At 32.6% G+C, this 22,702-nt stretch overlaps 1 protein-coding gene across 2 annotated transcripts in view; it reads left to right on the top strand.

Moving 5' to 3' along the window:
• ZC2HC1A (zinc finger C2HC-type containing 1A) overlaps positions 1–21,927 on the top strand; it is a 46,234-nt gene extending 24,307 nt beyond the window's left edge. The window contains exons 6-10 of one of the 2 annotated variants that reach the window (XM_045560994.1): positions 2,856–2,955; positions 3,550–3,649; positions 9,819–9,935; positions 13,422–13,532; positions 21,555–21,927. In XM_045560994.1, the coding sequence (XP_045416950.1) occupies positions 2,856–2,955; positions 3,550–3,649; positions 9,819–9,935; positions 13,422–13,532; positions 21,555–21,720 (594 nt within the window). In that variant the 3' untranslated portion in view covers positions 21,721–21,927. The remainder of the gene's footprint in view (positions 1–2,855; positions 2,956–3,549; positions 3,650–9,818; positions 9,936–13,421; positions 13,533–21,554) is intronic. The other variant, XM_045560993.1, reaches the window with a different exon arrangement.
• The last annotated feature ends 775 nt before the right edge of the window (positions 21,928–22,702 follow it).

Genomic DNA, 22,702 nt, shown 5'->3' with positions numbered 1-22,702 from the left:
TTTTTGTATTCAGGAAACTGAGCAAAATTGAGTTCAAAAAGAGGTAGTAAAATTAAATTAATGGTAATATCCATCTAGAGAGTAGAGAAAAAAGAGAAGCCGAAATATCCAATCTTTTTTTTTTTTTTTAATTTCAGCTCATCATGGGGGTACATAAGTTTAGGTCATATACATTGTCCATGTCCCACCCATCCCCCCGAGTCAGAGTCCCAAGCGCGTCCATTCTCATTCTCCAGACAGTGCGCCTGGCACTCATCATGTAGTCATACCTCCATCCCCTCCCCCCCCCCACCTCCCCGGGTCTGCACCTTCAAGCATGACCATTCCCCAGAGGGTGTGCAATGCACTCGTCATGTAGGCATACACTCATCCCCTCCCCCCACCCCCCATCCCAGTCTGATATCCAATTGGTATCCTTCCCTGATGTACATTTAGGTGATGATCAGGGAAACCAGTTTTCTGGTGAGTACATGTGATGCTTGTTTTTCCATTCTTTGGATACTTCACTTAGTATAATGGGTTCCAGCTCTCTCCAGGAGAACCAAAGAGATGTCGTATCATCGTTATTTCTTATAGCTGAGTAGTACTCCATGGTATACATATACCACAGTTTACTACTCCATTCGTGGATTGATGGGCACTTGGGTTGTTTCCACATCTTTGCGATTGTAAATTGTGCTGCTATAAACATTCAGGTACAGGTGTCTTTGTTAAAGAATGACTTTTGTTCTTCTGGGTATATGCCCAATAATGGGATTGCTGGATCAAATGGTAGGTCTACTTGAATCTGTTTAAGGTATCTCCATATTGCTTTCCATAGGGGTTGCACTAGTTTGCATTCCCACCAGCAGTGTATGAGTGTTCCTGTCTCTCCGCATCCACGCCAACATGTGTTGTTTTGGGATTTTTTGATAAAGGCCATTCTCACCGGAGTTAAGTGGTATCTCATTGTGGTTTTGATTTGCATTTCCCTGATGATTAGGGATGTTGAGCATTTTTTGATACGTTTTTTGGCCATTCTTATGTCTTCTTTTGAAAAATTTCTATTCATGTCCTTTGCCCATTTTTTGATAGGATTGTTTGATTTTTTCTTGCTGATTTTCCTGACTTCTAAATAGATTCTTGTTATCAGTCTTTTATCTGATGTGTAGTATGCGAAAATTTTTTCCCATTCTGTAGGCTGTCTGTTTATTTTCATGACTGTTTCTTTGGCTGTGCAGAAGCTTTTTAATTTAATCAGGTCCCAGTCGTTTATTTTTGTTGTTGCTGCGATTGCCTTAGGGGTTTTCTTCATAAATTCTTTGCCTAGACCAATGTCTGTAAGAGTCTTTCCTACATTTTCTTCTAGAATTCTAATCGTTTCCCATTTAAGGTTTAAATCTGTTATCCACTGTGATTTGATTTTTGTGAGAGGTGAAATCTGTGGGTCCTGTTTCAGTCTTCTACATGTGGCTATCCAGTTTTCCCAGCACCATTTATTGAATAGGGACTCTTGTCCCCAGAGTATGTTTTTGTCTATTTTGTCAAAGATTAACTGAAACTTTACAAGCAAGTAGAAGTTGGGGCCCCATTCTCACTCTTCTGAAACAGAATAATGCCCAGCCTAGAATCTTGTACCCAGCTAAGCTAAGCTTTCTATATGAAGGAGAAATTAAGACATTCTCAGATAAACAAGGACTGAGGGAATTCACCAAGACAAGACCACCCCTCCAAGAAGTACTCAAAAGAGAGTTTTTTTTTTTTTGAGACAGAGTCTCACTCTGTTGCCCGGGGTAGAGTGAGTGCCATGGCATCAGCCTAGCTCACAGCAACCTCAAACTCTCGGGCTTAAGCGATCCTCCTGCCTCAGCCTCCCCAGTAGCTGGGACTACAGGCATGCGCCACCATGCCCGGCTAATTTTTTCTATATATATATATTTTTTTAGTTGGCCAGATAATTTCTTTCTATTTTTAGTAGAGGCAGGGTCTCGCTCTTGCTCAGGCTGGTCTCAAACTCCTGAGCTCGAGTGATCTGCCCACCTCAGCCTCCCAGGGTGCTAGGATTACGGGCATGAGCCACTCACTGTGCCCGGCCGAAATATCCAATCTTATGTCAGCCCATACTCCATTCAACTGACATTCTCTGGTGAGAATAGTGAAGTCAGAATTAGCTTGCTCTTTTCACATTGGACAAATGCATAGGCAGCTATAGTAAAGCTTGTCCAGACTAGTATGTAATTTTATGAATTTTTATCAGTAGGAAATTTTTCTATATATGACCACACTCAGGAACAGGTAAAAATCTTGACCTTCAAAGGTGTACCACCAAGTGAGCATCATTAGGTGTTTCTAAGTTTTTCTAATGTTTGTTTGGTGTTTAAAATCTTATCATTGAGGAAAATTTTTCCATTAGACTGTTTCTTTTTTATTTGTGTATGTATGTGTCAATTGGGAAAAGTAGCTCTGAGTTTAACTGTTAGTACACCAGTTTTGAGAGGGAGCATATTTTGGGTAACCTCTCTCTGAGGTGACATATTTTAATCAATACTTTCTCAATTTAGGTAATTGGGTAGCTAATAAAAAGACTGTTCATTTAAGGGGACGTGAGCTTGTTTTTTTTTTTTTTTCAGTTTTTTTATTGTGGTATAATACACGTAACATAAAATTTGCCATCTTAACCATTTTTGATTGTTCAATTCAGTGGTATTAAATACATTAATAATGTTGTGCAGCCATCACCACCATCCATTTCCGTAACTCTTTTCATCTTGTAAAACTGAAATTCTATACTAAGCGAATGTTAGCTTTTGAACTATTAGTTTATAATCCATAATTAAAAATGATGTTGATAAAATATCTTATTTTCATTATTTTAGTATAAGCCGCCTGCACTTAAAAAGTCAAATTCTCCTGGAACCACATCTTCAGGATCTTCACGGTTACCACAACCGAGTGTCACTAGCAAGACTGTTGTAGGTAATGAAATCCATAAAATAACTTGATTTGTTTTTAAAATGAAGATGGTGGTCTGTTTGGACTATTAAAATAGATTTATAATTAAGAAGGGATGTGAAGGATAATAATTATTTCTAGGTAAAAATAAAGTAACTTTCAATAGCTTCTAATGTTGATATTTTATTTTTTAGCTTTAATGTCTTTCTCTGATATTATTGATGTATCATCTGTTCAGAGTAGTTGACCAAGTTCTTTTCTTGATTCTTTGACCATAGCATTTTCCCTTCCTTTTTGCCTTAGGTTTTTATACCTTTCTGAACTTGATAGTTGCTCTTAATAGACAAATATTTAGCAGTTTGAAGAAGATATTGGCCAATGAAGTATACCTTTGTCTGTATGTAAATTATAAGAGAGAAATTTAGAAATTACAAATGAAGGATGGCATATATTCCCAGCAAATGTCATTTTTTTAAAAAAAATTTTCTTCATTGATAACTTTTGACTTATATGCATAAAGAATATTACTAAAGCATTGTTTTCTTTGTCAGATGATCTGTCTTATGTGATTTTTCTTTTTCATAGTATTGTTAAAACTAATACCTTTTTTATTATAAGGTGTGCCTTCAGGTAAAGTGTCCTCAGTTAGCAGCTCTTTGGGAAACAAACTTCAGACTTTATCTCCCTCTCATAAAGGGATAGCAGCCCCTCAGGCAGGGTAAGTCTATATTGAATTTAATTTATTAGTGATATGTATTTAAATTATATTAGGGTTTTATTTTGTTTAGGTAATTGGGTTTTTCATTGAACTTAATTTTCTAAGTTAGCATATTAGTGGTCAGGAACATACTCATTGCTGCTGAGGATCTAAATTATTATAAACATTTTGGAAAATAATTTGGTGGTATTTATCAGGAGCCTTAAAATATTTATATTTTTGAATGAATAATTTTACTTCTGGGAATCTAGTCTAAGGAAATAATTTGAAATATGAAAGAGTTTTAGAGTAACTATGATTTGCTAAGCACTATGTATCAGGCACTGTGTTAGACATTTTGCATATATTTTTATTAAAACCACCCATGACCATAGAATAATAGGATCAGAGAAACAAAATAATTTGCTTTAAACCACATAGCTATTAAAAGTTAGAAACAGAATATAAATTGGGATCTTTTTGGCTCTGAATATTCTACTTTCACACTTTTATTATAACCTAAAAAAGAAAAAGTAAAATCACCTAAATGTCTAGCTTTGTTTGAAGAATAAATTATGAAAATCTACACAGGACTATTTTGCAACCATAAAATGTATGTAAATTTTAATAAGATGATTCTGTAACAAGAGAAAGATATAGATACAAAACTCCATGTATAGGATGATGGAAGCTATAAAAATATGTCTAGACAGAAAAGATAAAATATCCTGAAATATGAATAGTGGTGTGATTCTTTTCTCTTCATTTAATACCTTTTTATACTTTCTATCTTACTACAGTTTTATACACAAGACTTTTAATGAAGTAGCATAATTAAACTTTTAATAATATATTTTAATATGGGAAAAGTTAGTAACACTAGAGATTTTAATATAAAGCTACCAATTTTTAGAAATTCACTTTCTCTTCCATTTTGAAAAATCAGAAAATGAAGAGATTGCCACAGGACCATTAGAATGAAGAATTACGTCTATATCTTTACATATACTGATATAGTTGATAAAGCAACTATAGCTCATATTATTTTCAAGTATAGGTTTTCTGTGACTCACATTCACTTTGGTTTTTATGTGGGAAATATATACAAGGGTATCTGTGATATGAGAGTAACTACCAAAGTTTCTCAATTCAGACTACATAGAAAAAGCAAGACCTAAAAGGAGTTTAAAGTAATTATTCAAAGGAAAAAATGAACTATCAAGATCTGATGAGTTAAATGTTTTTTCTTATTATTGTGCCTCCAGAAAGAAGAGATAGTTTATCTGTAAGAAAGAGACAAGTTATCAATAGATCAAGTAGTTGAAAAGTGAAAGATTCACATATTCCAGTGGTAACAAACTGATTTGATTTTTTTTCTTCTCTAGAGTTGACTGATTGGATAGTTAAGTGAACTATAGATACAGCCATACATGCTTTAATTTTACAAAGCCTTTTAAACCATTTACCAGGAAGAATTGCCTTCCATGCTAGGTTATAGTGTGTGTTGTTAGTGTTGTTTATAGTTTTATTTACAGTTGATTATGAATTAAAAGCTGCTATTTTTCATACCTCTCCTATCATACTGGTGATTTTATCAGTTGGTAATATTAAGTTTTACTGACACACTTTATTCTTAGATAGGGCATATGAAGGTGACTGGTATAATGAAAAGGAGTGCTGACCTGGGAGTTAGAAGACCAGGCTTTTGTATCCTATGGTGCTACTAAATATGTATATGACTTACATTATTTTGGGCATATCTCTCTCTGTCTCATGTTGAAAACATTCTTTCCCTCTGCTTAGATGTTGAAAACTGATCTAAGAAAATCTGACCATGATATATATGATCCCTGTGGGAAAATATGCTTTTACTAAGTCAGAGATTTTGAGTACAATGATTTTGTGAGGTGTGCACTGCTTATAATACCATTAAGATTAAAAATTTTTGGTTGTACTACATCATGTAAAACTGTCAATCATATTTATTCAAATTCTGATTGTCCATTCTACATAAGATCCTTACGTGTTAAAAGAGGTTTTCCAACTATTTGTGTTTGCTTCTGGCCAAAATATTACTATACTAACTGGAACATTACTATATTACTATATTAAATTGGAACCATTCTCTGTCTCTCTGGTTATCAGTTAAAATAAATAAAAAAAAATAAATAAGAAAGAGAGAAGGAAGGAAAGAAGAACCATCCGTGGTTGTTTAGTGTCTGAGTTTGTTCCTTTTGTTTTTTTTAGAATGATTGAAGTGATGATTTGTTTCCCTTGGTAGATTGTAAGCTTCATGATGGCAGAGACCATGTCTGCCTTGCTTCCAGATGTAACTATAAAATCTAGCAGAATGCCTCGTATATAGGCCCACAATTAAATTTTGGTTAATAAGTGAAAAAAAAGTAAATCTTCTTCATCTATAAACCTGTTGGGAGGTCATAAATTTATGGTCCTGGTACAAGTGAAAGAATTACTTGAAGTTTGTATGGCAACCATTATTTCAGTTTATACAGATGATTCAGGATTGAGTAAAGGTGTAGTTAATACATCTGGTTAGCTGTAACATTCAAGAAATTTCTCAGCTTGTGCTGAGATTAGTAAATGACATGTCAGTGACTTGCGATTATTTAAAGCCTAGTGTATTAAAATATAATCTTTATTGTGGTCCACATTAATATATTACAGTGATCTGTAATATATTAGAGTCATGTCACAGAAAAATTTCTTTTTACACTTGGAAAAATTCTTATGTTTGGTAGTTAACTTCTAGACAACCTGTGGGTTAACTTTAACAGATTTTTTTAAAGCAAAATATATCCCAGTGGAAAAATTTTCCCTTCTTCTAAAAGATGATTGTCTTTATTTCTAGGAAATTTTAGAAGTATAATGAAACACAGAGCTTTTAAATAAATATTGCCCCATTTCAATTGTGTCATAGAGTTTACACAATTGTACCCTGAGAACTGTGTTTTCTTAACAGTTTATTACCAGTTAAATGGATATTTTGCTAATAATTTTAAGTAGCTAAAATATTAGATTTCAGGGATTTACTTATGTTCAGTAACTATGAAAAACGTAAGTTCAATTTGGAGATCAACTGTAATAGATATGATAAAATTAGAAGAACATAATGTATGTGCAGAGCATTTTTTTTAGCTAAGTGAATTTGATCTTTCATAAGTTCTTACATTCAAAATGTTAAGAAGTAAACATCTTTAGTTTTTAAGTTCATTTTTATATGAGTGGGAACATGTTTTTCTCATAAGCCGATATATTGATTTGTGGGAATTGAGTGTGTGTGGAGCATTATTTAAATTTTTATGAACATTTTTATCTTTTATTATCAATCTAGAAATGCCTAAAACAACCTAGAATTGCAGAGCTTAGCTTATATGGATAACAATGATAGAAGCCATTGGATTAGGGAGCTAACTTTGCCATGGAATTGAGATACTAAATTACCTGTGCAGGACTGATGAATTTAGGATCAAAAGTAGAGGCATGACCCATTTCAAAACTTGAATGCCTCAGAGCATCATTACTACAGAGATCTACCAAGATACGAAATATCATCTGATAAATTTTTTTCCCACTATTATTTCAGCAATCATCTTTTTAGTATATCTCAATCTACTATGCTTGCTATAGTCTTACAAAATACTTCATAAGCCAGACTTATTTCCTAAGTGAATTCACTCTCTTGATATCAACAGTAAACAACGACCTGTCCTAGGTTGAAGTTTATTTCAAGTCAGGAATAGGTTGATATCATTGCCAAATATTTCTTAAAATGCTCATTCAGCTGTGAGTATTTTGAAAGCTTGCAAAAGTGTTATATATATAAAATTTTGATCATTATTGAGATTTACAGATTTTGGTTTTGATACACAGCCTAACAGTAGCAAACTTTGGCAGAACATAGATTTAAGTGATTTTAGCCTAAGAAGAGCATTACTAATTCTTAGCCTAAGGAACATTTGAATTTTATTGAGTTGAATTTTATAATATAAATTGAGTTGAATTTTATAATATAAGTATATGGTATAAGTCATCATTGGAACAGTTCCTTTAATTAGGTTTCTAAAGTGTGAAAATATTGGCAATTCTGTCGTGTGTAACATATGTAATATTTCCATTAGGTAATTACCTGTAGATTTTTATTAGATTTTACATATCTCCTTTATCAAATTGAAGTTTTTTATATCACATGTAGGATTTAAGCACTTACTGTATTAGAGGAATCGGTTTTTAAAATGTAGTTTAAAATTTTCTAAATTTTAATTTCAGTAACTTTTTTTTCTGAGAAAGAAAATAAGATCTTTCTTTTAGTTCTTATTCCCCAAACCATGGATGCGTTTTGTAAGGTAACCACTGTTTAGAACAAACATGCTCTGATAAATTGTTTAAGGGTTTAAAGAAAAATCTGATTAAAATTCCAAATAATTGAATTTTTAGTCTTTTACAAATTAAAAACAAATTTTCAAATGCTTTAGAAATTATGTTTAATATATTTATTTAAGGAAGGCAGTTTATTTATTTTTTATTTCAGCATATTATGGGGGTACAAAAGTTTGGTTAGTACTTGGATGGGAGAAGGCAGTTTTTAAACATTTTAAAACCTAATTTTTTTTTTATTTGTTTGTTTGTTTTGTTTTTTTGAGAGAGAGTCTCGCTCTGTTGCCTGGGCTAGAGTGAGTGCCATGGCTTCAGCCTAGCTCATAGCAACCCCAAACTCCTGGGCTTAAGCAATCCTTCTGCCTCAGCCTCCCAAGTAGCTGGGACTACAGGCATGTGCCACCATGCCTGGCTAATTTTTTCTGTATATATTTTTTCAGTTGGCCAGATAATTTCTTTCTATTTTTAGTAGAGACAGGGTCTCTCTCTTGCTCAGTCTGGTCTTGAACTCCTGACCTCGAGCAATCCACCGGCCTTGTCTTCCCAGAGTGCTAGGATTACAGGTGTGAGCCACCACGCCGAGCCAAAACCTAATGTTAACACTACCATCTGCAAAGTATTAATATCAACTTTTATAACAAAATGCCTGCTATGTGTAGGCTATTGAAAGGACATAAAAATGAATAAGATGTGTCCTTGTAGACCCTTATAATCCAGAGATCAACAAATTCTTTTAGACACTAAACTCCATAAGAGCAAGCATCAAGTATTTTATAATATGAGCATATCACATAGTATATCGCAGAAGGTAGCACAGTGCCTGACACATAGTAGGTGCTCAGGGTTTATAGAAAAAGTGAATGAGTGAAGAAATGAGAGAGCAAGCAAATATCTCTTTAAATAGACTTTTAAAATTAACAAACAGGGATGTGTTATTCCATAGTCATTTAAAATATTAGTAGTTTCCTTGTTTCCTAATTTTCCCTACTCCCTACTATGAATGGATGTTGGTTGGTGATAGTCTATATGATTCAATTATTTGTTGATTTATTAATAAAACAGTGAACTATCCTACAAACCTGCAGTTTGACCTCTTGTCCTCTAGGTGGAGATCCTTTATAATTTTGGTTTAAAAAAATAAATGTATGTATCTAGAGAGAGAGAGAGAGGAAGAAAGAACTTCAGATGGCATAGTCCATGAACATTTTACATGTGAATTTTATAATTTCCGTTCATGTTTTTTCACATAGGGTCAAGTTTTACTTTTCTCTAGATAAATTTCAGAAATTAAATGATTCTTTATTAGAAAACCAGATGGGGTTATAAAGTCAGATGGGATAAACATTGTTCAATTCCTTATTTCATATTTGGGATTTTAAAATGCAGGAAAATCATAAAAATAATAATGAAAAAAGAAAATTTTTGTGAATTCAGGGAAGGGGCAGAGTTACATTATTTGTGAATAACAGCTTTCAGTTCACTTGCGGCTTCACGAATTTTCTTTGAAACAGTTGTGCTTCCTAAGTTTCTTTATTGATTCCATTGCTCCACTGTGTATAAATGTGGTATTGTTTCAGTGTTGGACTACATAGTCAGAATTTTCCAATCTAGTAATGGACATTGGATGAACTCTCTGAGGATTCTTGTGGACATTAGTTCTTACCCTGCCAGTCAGATAATTAAGGACTTGGGGAGTAGATTTCTGATGACCAGAATAATGTCTTAAAAAAATTCTTTATATAGAGAAACAAACAGTAGCAATCTCCTTGTGGGTACACCTTATATATTTTAATAGTAAGATGGACAAGTTAGGCCCTCCACTTCGAACTGGAAGACATGTGCAAAAGTTGTATGACAGTGATACACAATCAGACAGTGCCATCAAAAGACATGAGTTATTACCCATTTACAAGTAAGTATTTGTAACTCGGTTGCTATTTTTTGAGATATTTCCTTAAAGGCTTTATATAATGGAATACGATAACTATTACTTTCCTATACTTAAAAAAAAAATCTTCGTTTAATCATTTTTAAGCCAAAGTGAGCTAAATAATCTTCTAGGTTTTAAATCATTTTGATTTAAACATTTTATTGTGAACATTTTATTGTCCTAAATAAAACTCTTTATATCATACATTTTATTCCATTAAATATTAAAATTTTTAGGGGGGTTACTTTTTTTTTTTGAGACAGAGTCTTACTCTGTTGCCCAGGCCAGAGTGCCGTGGCGTCAGCCTAGCTCACTCACGGCAACCTCAAACTCCTGGGCTCAAGCAATCCTCCTGCCTCAGCCTCCCGAGTAGCTGGGACTATAGGCATGTGCCACCATGCCCGGCTAATTTTAGGGGGTTTAAATTGTAGTCACATTTATTAGTTGTTTTTTATGTTTTTAGGAGTAATTAGTTTTTTAGTAGTTCAAAAGAAGAGTTTGAGCAAAACTGCCTATACATCATATAGTATTGTTAGATTATCTTTTAGTTAAGCAGGTTATTAATTTATTATAAAAAGCCAGAAAAAAAATATCTTAGAAAACATTCAACTTGGGATCCTTAGGCTTTTTGTTAGATGGTTGTAAATTCCACATAAAACAGGTAAAGGATATGACACTGCCAGATTCTCCTTTCTGGATTCTGGCCTTCCCGACTGAGAAGAGAGTGTGTCTGTGGAAGTCATTTTGAAACTCTACTGCATGAGTCTTCAAGGTTTACTAATTTGTGCCTTATAGTCTAAACCTCATTTTAAGTGATGAAATTAGGGCCCCAGATTAATTTACTTATTAAAAAGTTGAAAACTATATTATTAAACAGAGTTAACTTATTAATTTTAAAACTAATGCCTATTACAACAGTGTGCTTACTATACATGTATGAAAAGAAATAATAAATTTAACTAGATGAATAATAATATGGGAGAAAATCTTTAAGAAGGGAGAAAGATGAGAGAAGTCTTTTAAGATACTAGCAGCAGTCATGTTTTAAGTAATTAGTGATAAATCCTAGAAGGAAAGACTTTGTGCCCTGAGCCATTTTTCTTTGTACTACTACTGCTAAAGCAGATCTCTGTACCTTCTGAAGCAGATCTCAAAGAAAGAGTGACTAGCAGTAAGATAAAGTCTAATTCCAAAGTTAAATTTCCTTTTACTATTTGTTTGAGCCATAGCAGGCAGATTCTACAGATAGGCTAAGAGTAAGTCTTTTTAGATTCTGGCCAGGAAGAAAAATGTACTGATTATGTGAGACTGAGGCAACTTATTTTAAGTACCAATCAAGACAGACAGCTCTTTACAATCTCTTGAATGGTTCTTGACATTTAGTTTCCACCTCTTAGAAGATACTGCTAAAAATAAATGAATGATAGACATTTAAATAATGATAGTTATTAATGTTGATAACATCTTATATTTTGCTCTAAATGTAAACATTTTGAACAATTTAAAATTCTTGATATGATGCAATTGTGTGTGTGTATTCATGGTTATATTTGTGTCATCTGTACAGCTCAGGTACTTTTTATATGAAGGTGATGGGATTTCTTAAAGACTGTTGTAGAGCTCCCCACCCCAAATGTCCTTCCTATTCAAATGCCATTCTTTGACAATGATTTTTTAGTGATTGAATTCCTAGAAAGGCACTATAGTAGTTTTACAACACCCCCAGAAGGGCTACACAAAAGTAGAGTAGCGTAAACCTCATGGATAGACTTGGAATGACCATTTGAAGAGGTCCAGGGCATTCCATTCATGTACCATGGTGATTCTTTGCTTGTTGAAGTTTAGAAATAATTTAAAGAAGTAACTACTCAAAACAACCTTTCTTTGAATGACAGCATTGCATATTGAATGTGAGATTTGTAATACAAATCAATTGAGTTCAAGTTCAAGTACTACTCTGGCCACATAATAGCTTTGGAATTTACTTAATCTCTCTGAACATATATTTCTTCAACTTTAAAATGGGAATAATATCTTCTGAAAGATTTGGGGGAAGTTATATAAAATGAAGTATGTCTAGTGCCTGGCTTCATATTTGGCATGTAGTGGGTGTTTGAAAAATAGTAGATGTTGTTATTATCTGCATATATTTTGAAAGCAGCTATTTAAAATTTAACATACTCTCTCCTACTTTGCCATATAAGGAGAGTAAGAAGAATTTCAGCCAAAAGTTTAAGAACTTCTAATCTGAAGGTATTTTTAAAAATATTCTACTTGTTCATATAACACAACATTGCTTACCTGTGAAATGAAAAGATTTAACTAAATCTCTAAAGTAGGGTGGGGAACTAATGCTTTGCTGAACATCTAAACCCTAGCTCTACACCATATGAGCAGCATCACCTTGAGTAAGTTACTTAAGGGCTCTTTACCTTAGTTGCCTCATCTGTAAAATGGAATTATTAATCCTGTCTATTTTTAAGGATTAATTATATTTATGAATGCAAAATAATAAGAAATGTATTTGACATGTAAGCTCTATCATATAGAAGTGTTAACTTCTAGTAGCCACAGCAGTAGTAATAATATTGTTATCATCAACTACACTAAATGTTTATATAAATTGTCATTTATATATCATAACCTTTCTGTAAGATAAAGATCATTTTGTAAATGAGGGAACTCAGACTCACTTATCACAAAGCTGGTCAGTAGCTGTTGGCATTTGAATCTAGATTCATCTGAATCCTAAGAACTATATTTTTAGTGTTAAATCATCATTTAGCTTTCTAAGCTTTCTTTGATTCCTGAAGTTTCAAAATGGGGATTCAGGAATAATCCAACCAAAAGTCCCCTTAATACCAGATAGCCCAAGCTGTGTAGTTGGTCAAATTAAATCTTTAAAGGGAAAATTATATTAACCCATTATTTTAGTTGCTGTATCTAAGAACTTTCACAAATTGAATATCATCCTTTAAAGTAACTATTTAATGATTCATTGTTTTGACCACAACCCGTATGCTTAGAATAATAAAACTTGTGTTTTATTATTACTTGTGTAATATTAAAATATTATTTAACAATTTATTCATAAGCATTTAACAGAATACATCTGTGTTTTGAGGGAGCTATAAATTCAGACTTTAAAAAAAAACTTGAAGCCTTTAGAAGGATTAACTTATAAATTTCATGTAAAGTATATATATATATATATATATATATATATATATATATTTTCCTTGATTTTACATACTATCAGGATAGTGGTAGTACATGCAAAAATCCTTTGGTTTATCCTTAGCATTAACTACTGTTTGTTTTCTGATTTAAAATAATTATTTGGACTTTAATCTTTTGAACTTCTCTGCAGCTTCTAATTATTTCTCTAAACATGCAAATAGGCAATTTGAGAAGTAAATTGTTACTATTCAATGCTTTTTAATTATTCCATCTCTTTCTCTCTTCTAGAACTAACATCAAATCTCGAAATTCCACACCACCCAGTTTGGCAAGGAATCCTAGTACATCAAGTGTGCTTACAAGCAAAAGAAAAACATATAGTGAGAGCTACATAGCCAGGTATGTTTAGCTCTGCTATCCTAATAATTAAAATAAAATATGAATGTGTATGGTTTTCCAAGGATCATGTACAAAGGTAGGTAACAAGCTATTCATAGAATACCTGATTTTTCCTTTCCTATATATATGATTTAATCTGGCTTTTAAGTTGTACACTAGAGAAATAGTTTGGGCTTAAATAGTATTTTCCTATCCCTTGTTATCATTATTGTAGTAAATGTTCAAAGATAATTTGTTGAGTTCTGCTGGATTCATTTGGGCTTTTGGCGTATTAATTTTAACTGCAACATGGTTATTTTTACCTGTACAAATAGAATAATAGACCCGTTGAACCACTGCTATTATAATTTTCAGCAACATTTTAATATTTAAATCTATCCTCTGAAGTGATTATTTAGATACTTCCCTTTCTAATCTGTCATTATATTTACTCAACTTTGGCATTTACTGTTCTTAGACATACAGTGAACTCATCTCAATTATAAATATTTGTTTTTTGTATGTATATCTCAGCTTATTCCAGAAAGTTTTAAGGCATGGTACATAAATCCATGAAGTATAACTTGAGAAGCAAAGACAATACAATCTTACAAATAGCCAGAGAAAAAAATAGCATTACTTAGATAATGTGAAGATTACCTATACAATACAGAGCTCACTTGTGACACTAGGAGCCAAAAGACAATAGAATAAACATGCTGAGAGTATGGAGGGAGAATAACTGCAGATCTTGGATTGTATACCAGCTATACCAGCAGATCTCAAACTGTAATGTGCATCAGAGTCACCTGGAGGGACAATGAAAACAAACCCCACCTCAAGATTTCTAATTTACTAGGTGAGGAGTAGGTCACAATATTTTGTACTTCTAGCAAATGCTCAGATGATGCTGATCCTACCAGATAGAAGATAGCATTTTGTGAATCACTGACTTAAATTATTCCAAAAATGAGAGTGAAATAAAAATATTTTCAGAGAAAAATATTGAGAAAATTAATGATTAATTAATTAATGATTAATGATCTGTAGACCCCATTAAAGGAACATTCAAAGGCTGAATCTTAGGAAAGAGAAAAGTGACCAGAGGAGGAGGAAGAATTTTAAAAGGAGGAATATGAGCAAAGAAATTGGTAATTTCTAAACTAATACTGAGTATATGAAATGATAAAGATAGAACTAATGAAATAAAAAGATAATAAAAAGCACAAATTCCTAGAAAAATGTAACTTAATAAAAGTGATTTCAAATGAACTAGAAAACTAAACAAACTTATCATAGTTAAAGACATTGAATCCATAAATAACTACTCTTGTCTCTGTACAGTACCTGTGTGCACATGCATATAAAGTAATGTAACGATGGTTTTTCATGATCAGCTATACCAAAATTTTTCAGGGGAAAGCAGTAAAAAATAACAGTCATCAACTTCCTTCAAAAGATTAGTAAAATCCTGATACTCAGACTAATAAGAGGGAGTAAAATTTTAATGAATCATATGTATGAACTTGTAAAATATATGAGAAAAACCTCTAATAAGACTTATAGCAAACCCAATCCATAAGCTTATGAACTTCATGAAACTTTAGCTTTATCCCAGAAAATAAGATTGATATAACATTAGGAAATCTATTAATATAATTCATCACTGATTAAAGAATTAAAAAATGTTGGTCATTTCAATAGGGTATAGAAAAGGTATTCAGTAAGATTCATCATCTCTTCTTAAGAATAAAAGCTTTTAAAAAATTAATGGAAGGGAATGTCATTAAACTGACAAAATATATTAGCTGCAACATATTAATACATCAGTGTTCTTATTTAATGGTGACATATAACAAATGTTTTCTATAAAAGCAGAAATAATACAAAAATATCAGCTATAATCACTGATTGCTATTTTATGAGGATCTAGCAAATGTAGTAGGACAGTAAAAAATTAAAATTACAAGATTTGGAAATAAAGGCACAAAACTATTTTTACAGATAATATGCCTATATGTATGTACATAAAGCGTCTCAAAAAAGACAAATTGTTGAGTAAATAATAATGAAGTCTTAGTAAATTTTCTGGATATTAAGTCAATATAATGAAAGTTATTACAGTCTGTTTCTCAGCAACAAACAGGAAATGCAGTTTTTGGAAAGATCTACATACAAACACATAAACATGAAAATTTAAGGTACATAGGAATCAGTTTAAAAGCCAAGCAAGAATATTTATTTTGATGGAAGAAATTACAAAACGCTCAAGACATTGAAGAAAATCTAAATAAGGATAACAGAAATACCTCATTTTATTGTGCTGTGCTTCACATATATTGTATTTTTTACAAATCAAAGATTTGTGGCAAGCCTGTCTCGAGTAACTCTATAATACCATTTTTCCGACAGCATATGCTTACTTTGTGTCTTTGTGTCACATTTTGGTAATTGTTGCAATACTACAAACTTTTTATTATTATTATACCTGTTAAGGTGATTTGTGATCAGTGACCTTTGATGTTACTCTTGTCATTGTTTTGGGTTACCACAAACCCATGCCTATACAAGACATCAAACTTAATTGATAGATGTTGTGTGTGTGCTGACTGTTCCACTGACCAGCCGTTACACCATCTCCCCCACTTTCCTCTGGCCTCCCTATTTCCTGAGATACAATAATATTGAAATTGGGACAGTTAATAACCCTGCAATGGCCTCTATGTGTTCAAGTGAAAGGAGGAGTCACACCTCTCTCACTTTCAATCGAAAACTAGAAGTGACTAAGCTTAGTGAGGAAGGCATGTCAAAACCTGAGATAGGCTGAAAGCTAGGTCTCTTGCACTAAACAGATTTTCATATCTCATTATTTAAGAAATATATTTTGTGCCCCTATACCTGTCTAACATTGTGATTCTTCTGATCCATCTGGGCAAAGGAAATTAAAAACCTTTTGGAAGGGATTCACCATTCTTGATGCCATTTAGAATATTTGTGATTTATGAGAGAAGGTCAAAATATCAACATTGAAACAGGAGGTTAGAAGAAGTTGATTCCATCCCTCATTGATGACTTTGAGAGATTCAAGCCTTTATTGGACCAAATAACTGCAGATGTGATGAAAATAGCAAGAGCACTAGAATTAGAAGTGGAGCCTGAAGATGTGACTGAATTGCTGCAATCTCAGGAAAAAATTTGAATGGATGACGAGTTCCTTCTTATGTGTGAGCAAAAAAAGTGGTTTCTTGAAATGGATTCTACTCCTGGTGAAGATGCTGTGAACATAGTTGAAATGACAACTAAGGATTTAGAATATTACGTAAAGTTAGTTGATAAAGCAGTGGCAGGTTGTGAGAGGATTGACTCCAATTTTGGAAGAAGTTCTACTGAGGGTAAAATGCTAGCAAGCAGCATTGTATGCTACAGAAAAATATTTTGTGAAAGAAAGAGTAAATTTGTGCAGCAAACTTCACTGTTATCTTATTTGAAGAAATTGCCATAACTACCCCAGCCTTTAACAGCCACCACTCTGATCAGTCAGCAGCCAACATCGTAATTAATTAGTTGTGGTAATTAAGACAGTATGATATTGATTTAAGGATAGACAAATACCTGATATAACAATCTATTGTTGAATAACAGTAGAGCTGAAGGAAGCAGTTAAAAGAAGACCCTAGCCCCACAAATAACTGGAAATATGCCACATTTCAGAGGTAGTGATGCAGGATTTGGGAAGTAGGGAGTGCTGGGACTATTGGACATGTGTATATGGAGAAAAACTTTATATTTACCTCATATCAAATATAGAAAAATCAGTTACATGTAAATTAAAGTCCTAAATACAGAAAGGAAAGCTATTTTCACATTTTAGATTAAAATATAAGGAAGTCTCATTATCATCTAAGTTAGGAAAGGATTTCTTGAATAACTTAGCAAACACAAATAATATAACAAAATATTGATATATTCGATCCTATTACACTGAGAAATTAGTGCTGCCAAAGACTCCAGGGATAAAATGATAGAGCATAACAGATTGAGAGTATACTTACTACATACATAAACCAACAAATTATTTTCTGGGATTTGTGGGGAATTTCTGTAATAAAATTTTTTAAATGAACTCATACCTAGGTATTTTATTTCTAGCTATTATAAATGGGATTACTTTCTTGGTTTCTTTTTCAGATTGCTAGCTGTTGGCATATAGAAATGCTACTGATTTTGTATGTTGATTTTGTATCCTGCAACTTTACTGAATTTGTTTATCAGTTCTAATAGTGTTTTTGGAGTCTTTAGATTTCTCTAAGATAATATTGTCTGCAAACAAAGATAATTTAACTACTTCCTTTCCAACTTAGATGCCCTTTATTTTTTTTTCTTATCTGATTGCTCCAGCTAGAACTTCCAGTACTGTGTTGAATAATAGTGGTGAAAGTAGGTATCTTTGTCTTGTTCCAGATCTTAGAGGAAAGGCTTTCAGTTTTTCTCTATTCAGTATGGTACTAGCTGTGGGTCTGTCATATATGGCTTTATTGTATTGAGGTAAGTTTTTTCTAAAAGTAATGAGAGAAGTGAAAGATCTCTATAATGAAAACTATAAAACATTGATGAAAGAAATTAAGGAGGACACAAACAAATGGAAAAGTATTCCATGCTCATGGATTGGAAGAATCAATATTGTTGAAATGTCCATACTACCCAAAGCAGTCTACAAGATTCAGTGAAATCCCTATCAATATAACAATGACATTCTTCACAGAAATAAAAAAAAAAATACCTAAAATTTATGTGGAACCATAAAAGACCCTGAATAGTGAAAGCCGTCCTGAGCAAAAAGAACAAAACTGGAGGAAACACATTACCCAACTTTAAATTATACTACAGAACTATAGCAACCAAAACAACAGGTACTGGTGTAAAAACAGACACATAGACCAGTGGAACGGAATAGAGAACCCAGAAATAAGTTCACACATCTATAGTGAATTTATCCTAGATAAAATTTCCAAGAACATACATTGGGGAAAGGACAGTCTCTTCAACAAATGGTGCTGGGAAAACTGGATTTCCATATGCAGAAGAATGAAACTAGACTCGTATCTTTCACCATATACAAAAATCAAATGAAGGTGGACCAAAGACTTAAATCTAAGACCTAGAACTATGAAACTAGTAAAAGAAAATATTGGGATAACACTGCAGGACATTTATCTGGGCAAGGACTCCTTCAGTAATATCCCCAAAGCATAGGCAACCTAAGCAAAATCAGACAAATGGGATCATATCAAGCCAAAAAGCTTCTGCACAGTAAAGGAAACAATCAACAAAGTGAAGAGACAACCCACAGAATGGGAGAAAATATTTACAAACTACCCATTTGACAAGGAATTAACTAGAATATATAAGGAGCTCTAACAACTCCATAGGAAAAATTCAAATAATCTGAATAAAAAATGTGCAAAGGGTCTGAATAGATATTTCTCAAAACAAGACATACAAATGGCCAATAGGTATATAAAAAATGCTTGATACATTAGTCATCAGCGAAATGCAAATCAAAACTACAATGAGACATCCTCTCACCACAGTTAAAATGTCTTTTATCAAAAACACAGGTAGTAATGGATGCTGGGGAGGATGTGGAGAATGGGAAAACCTTGTACACTGTTGGTGGGAATGTAAATTATTGCAACTACTATGGAGAAGAGTATGGAGGTTCATCAAGAAACTAAAAATAGATCTACCATATGACCCAGCAATCCCACTGCTGGATATACATCCAAAAGAAAGGAAATCAGTATATTGAAAATTTATCTGCACTCCCATAATTATTGTAGCACTATTCACAATGACCAAGATTTGGAATCATCCTAAGTGTCCATCAATAGATAAAGAAATTGTGGTATGTATACACAATGGTATATTATGTATCCACAAAAAAGAATGAAATCTTGTTGTTTGCAACAACATATGGAACTTGATAATATTATGTTAAGTGAAAAAAGTCAAGCACAGAAAGACAAATCTCACATGTTCTCACACATACGTGGGAGCTATATATTAAAAACAGTTGATCTCAGGGAGACAGAGAATAGAATGATGGTTACCAGAGGCTGGGAGGGATAGCGGGGAGGGGAGATGAAGTGGGATGGTTAATGGGTTCAAAAATATAGTTAGGTAGAATGAACAATATTTGATAACATGACAAAGTGATTATAATCAACAATAAATTAGGGTATACTTTAAAATAACTAAAACAGTAGAATTGGAATGTTCTTAACACAAAGAAATGATAAATGCCTGAGGTGACAGATACCCCAATTTCCCTGATTTTATTAATTCAAATTGTATACCTGTATCAAAATATCACATGTACCCATAATAATTAAAAATTTAAAAAATGAACCCATACAGTAGAAAATAGCTTTGGATTTTGGTGGGGGTGAGGGACAGGGAAAAACCAACATATGAAAAGATGTAGATGTTCAGCTTCACAAACAATGAGAAAAATGTATATTAAATCCGTGGTAGACTCCCATTTCACTCAGATTAGGAAAAATGAAAAGAACTCTTGACAATACATATAATATTGAGAAACCCCATATGCTACCAGTAAGATTAATTTACAAATTTGCCAATCACTGTAGAGACATTTGGCAATATCTAGTTAAGTTGAAGTTTTGATATTTTGTTAAATATTTGTTAATGTTTGTATGAGGGTTGATTTCCTTAAATGTGCATACTGCAGTGTTGAAGTGATCTTTTAATCTTTTGAAGTAGTTCTTATATATTTCATTGTCAATAAAACTGGTTTATTTTCCCCTGGCACTGTCTCTTGATTGGGGTTATGTCATCTAATTCATTAGTATTTTCTTTGTGGTTTAAAGGAATTATGCTGATGCTATAAATTTGCTCTCAATATCTAAGAGTATGTTTCTTCTTCTTTTATTTTTTTCAGCCACCATAACAGAAGGGAGTATGTTTCTTAATGCAGGAGATTGTAGTAGTTCTACAACTTCTCTCTAGTGGGGCAGATAATAAAGAAGTAATATAAAATACTGACATTTTGTCTTATTTTTATCTCTATGACTTTTAGATTCCGCAGTGGCTTTTACTAGAAAGTCTAGCGATTTTTTTTTATCACCCCTAAACTCCTTGTGTGAAAGAAACACCCAAATTGGGGAATACCTAGAATTCTTCAAGAACTACCTCTGTGGAAAAAATAACTTTTTTCCTGATAATATCATTCTTAAAATCCCTCCTGCAATTAAGAGTTCCCTTTATGGTGACTTTAAAGTGAATATCATGTTCTCAGAAGAATACATGCCAGGAGGGAATGTAAAGATGTTCTTACTGGAATCAAATAGTAGTCCCTCTAATTAATGTTTCATCAGTAGAATATGAATTTTTTTCAATGTCTGGCTTCTATGATGAAACCAGTTATAATAATCTCAAGCTCTAAATTTTGCTCTAAACTTTTGTTATAGTGTATACTTCTTCTAGCGTATAATTTACCTTTATTACTCTGTTTTGTTAATAAATCCCACCCTGCCAGGGTATGCAAAGGAGCTTGTTAAGTATTCATTGCATTACAGTAATTTAATATAGTTGGATAATAATATTAAAATTAATAAATACAGAAGTATCACCCCATAATCCTATGACCAAGGAGAGAGAACTGGAACCAGAAGATCTCCATCTTTCCTCAGGGCTGGGTTCCAATTTTGTCTTTATAGATAGTTTTGCAGAAAGGACATTATAAATTTTCACTCTATTGCCAGGATAGTAAATACCACAAAGATCAGATGGGAAGCATGGCTGCTTCTGGTCATGATAAATTCTGCTAATGGGGTCAAATATAATGGTAAGACATCTGGAATTATAGCGACAGGGATTCCTTTTTTATTTGAACTAGAAGAATATTAAAAATGAGATTAAGCAAGCTTTTAGTTATACTTTTTATGTCCCATTTCTCAAGGGTTATTGCATTGAAACTACTGATGTGAACTTTGTTTTTCCATTCTTTCCGTACTTCTTCAGACCAGATGGAGACTATGCATCTTCACTTAATGGTGGAAATATTAAAAACACTGAAGGAAATTCATCTGGACACTTACCAAAGTTCTGCCATGAGTGTGGGACTAAATACCCTGTAGAATGGGCCAAGTTCTGCTGTGAATGTGGCATTCGAAGAATGATTCTGTGAACAGAATCCCAAAAGAAAAAGAGCCGAGTTCAGAGTTTTATGGTTATTGCTGCTTGGACAGCTAGAGCACTTCCTCTAGTTATTTTCTGCTAAAAATATTCAGAATACCTTTTTCAGTAATTTTTGGAGCATAATTTTTTGGCTATGTAATGTGTGTGTGTATATATATGTGTACATATACTGTATATAATAAATACCCGATACCCCTCCCTGACTGTGCCCTTCAAGGAAATATTCATTTATCTGTCAGAAATAAATGGAATGATAAATGGAATCATTAATTTAGGTATTATTAATACTTTTCTGTTGTTTTAAAGCACATTAAGTATACTCCCACAAACTCTCATACTCTAGTGCTTAGTCCTTTTCAAGCTTTAGGATAATCATAACTTTGAACAAAAATTTGAGTAAATATTTCTATTATTGTGCCTGCCTCCAGGTACTATCATAGTAGATGGATGCTGGGAAATTTGTAAATGAAAATGTTTTTAGTTACAATTGGGTATGAGAGGTCATTTTCCTGTTGAGCTCTTCAAAACTTGTTTTATAAATCCTAAAAAATAAGAGAGAAAAAGACCCCTATTATACAATTTAAAGATCTTTGCTCATTCTGTGAAAATGTAATTATGCCATTTCCTTTTGAGAAACATACGCATAAGACTAAAAACACAAATATATCCTATTTATAATGAAATGATTTCTTTTTACCTCTGTATATTAGTTGAACATGTATTCTTTCTACTTCCAATGTTTTCAGATTTCACTTTCTTTCCTCATAACTTATCTGAAGAGTAGTTTTAATCAGTTCATTTTTTGTGGTATTTGAAAATGTAAATTATTTAACATAAGATGCCCAAAATCCCTTGCAAAATCTTATGTGTTTTAAAAATTTAACTTTTTGTATCTGAATTTAGCAGAAATTATTTTAATGCATTTTAAAACAAACCACCTCACCTAATAAATAGTAGTTGTGGTAATTATT

Source organism: Lemur catta, chromosome 9 (genome assembly GCF_020740605.2).
Source record: "Lemur catta isolate mLemCat1 chromosome 9, mLemCat1.pri, whole genome shotgun sequence".
NCBI classification, from domain to species: domain Eukaryota; kingdom Metazoa; phylum Chordata; class Mammalia; order Primates; family Lemuridae; genus Lemur; species Lemur catta.
The sequence above is the reverse complement of the archived record's forward strand: the minus strand, read 5'-3'. Positions and strand labels throughout refer to the sequence as shown.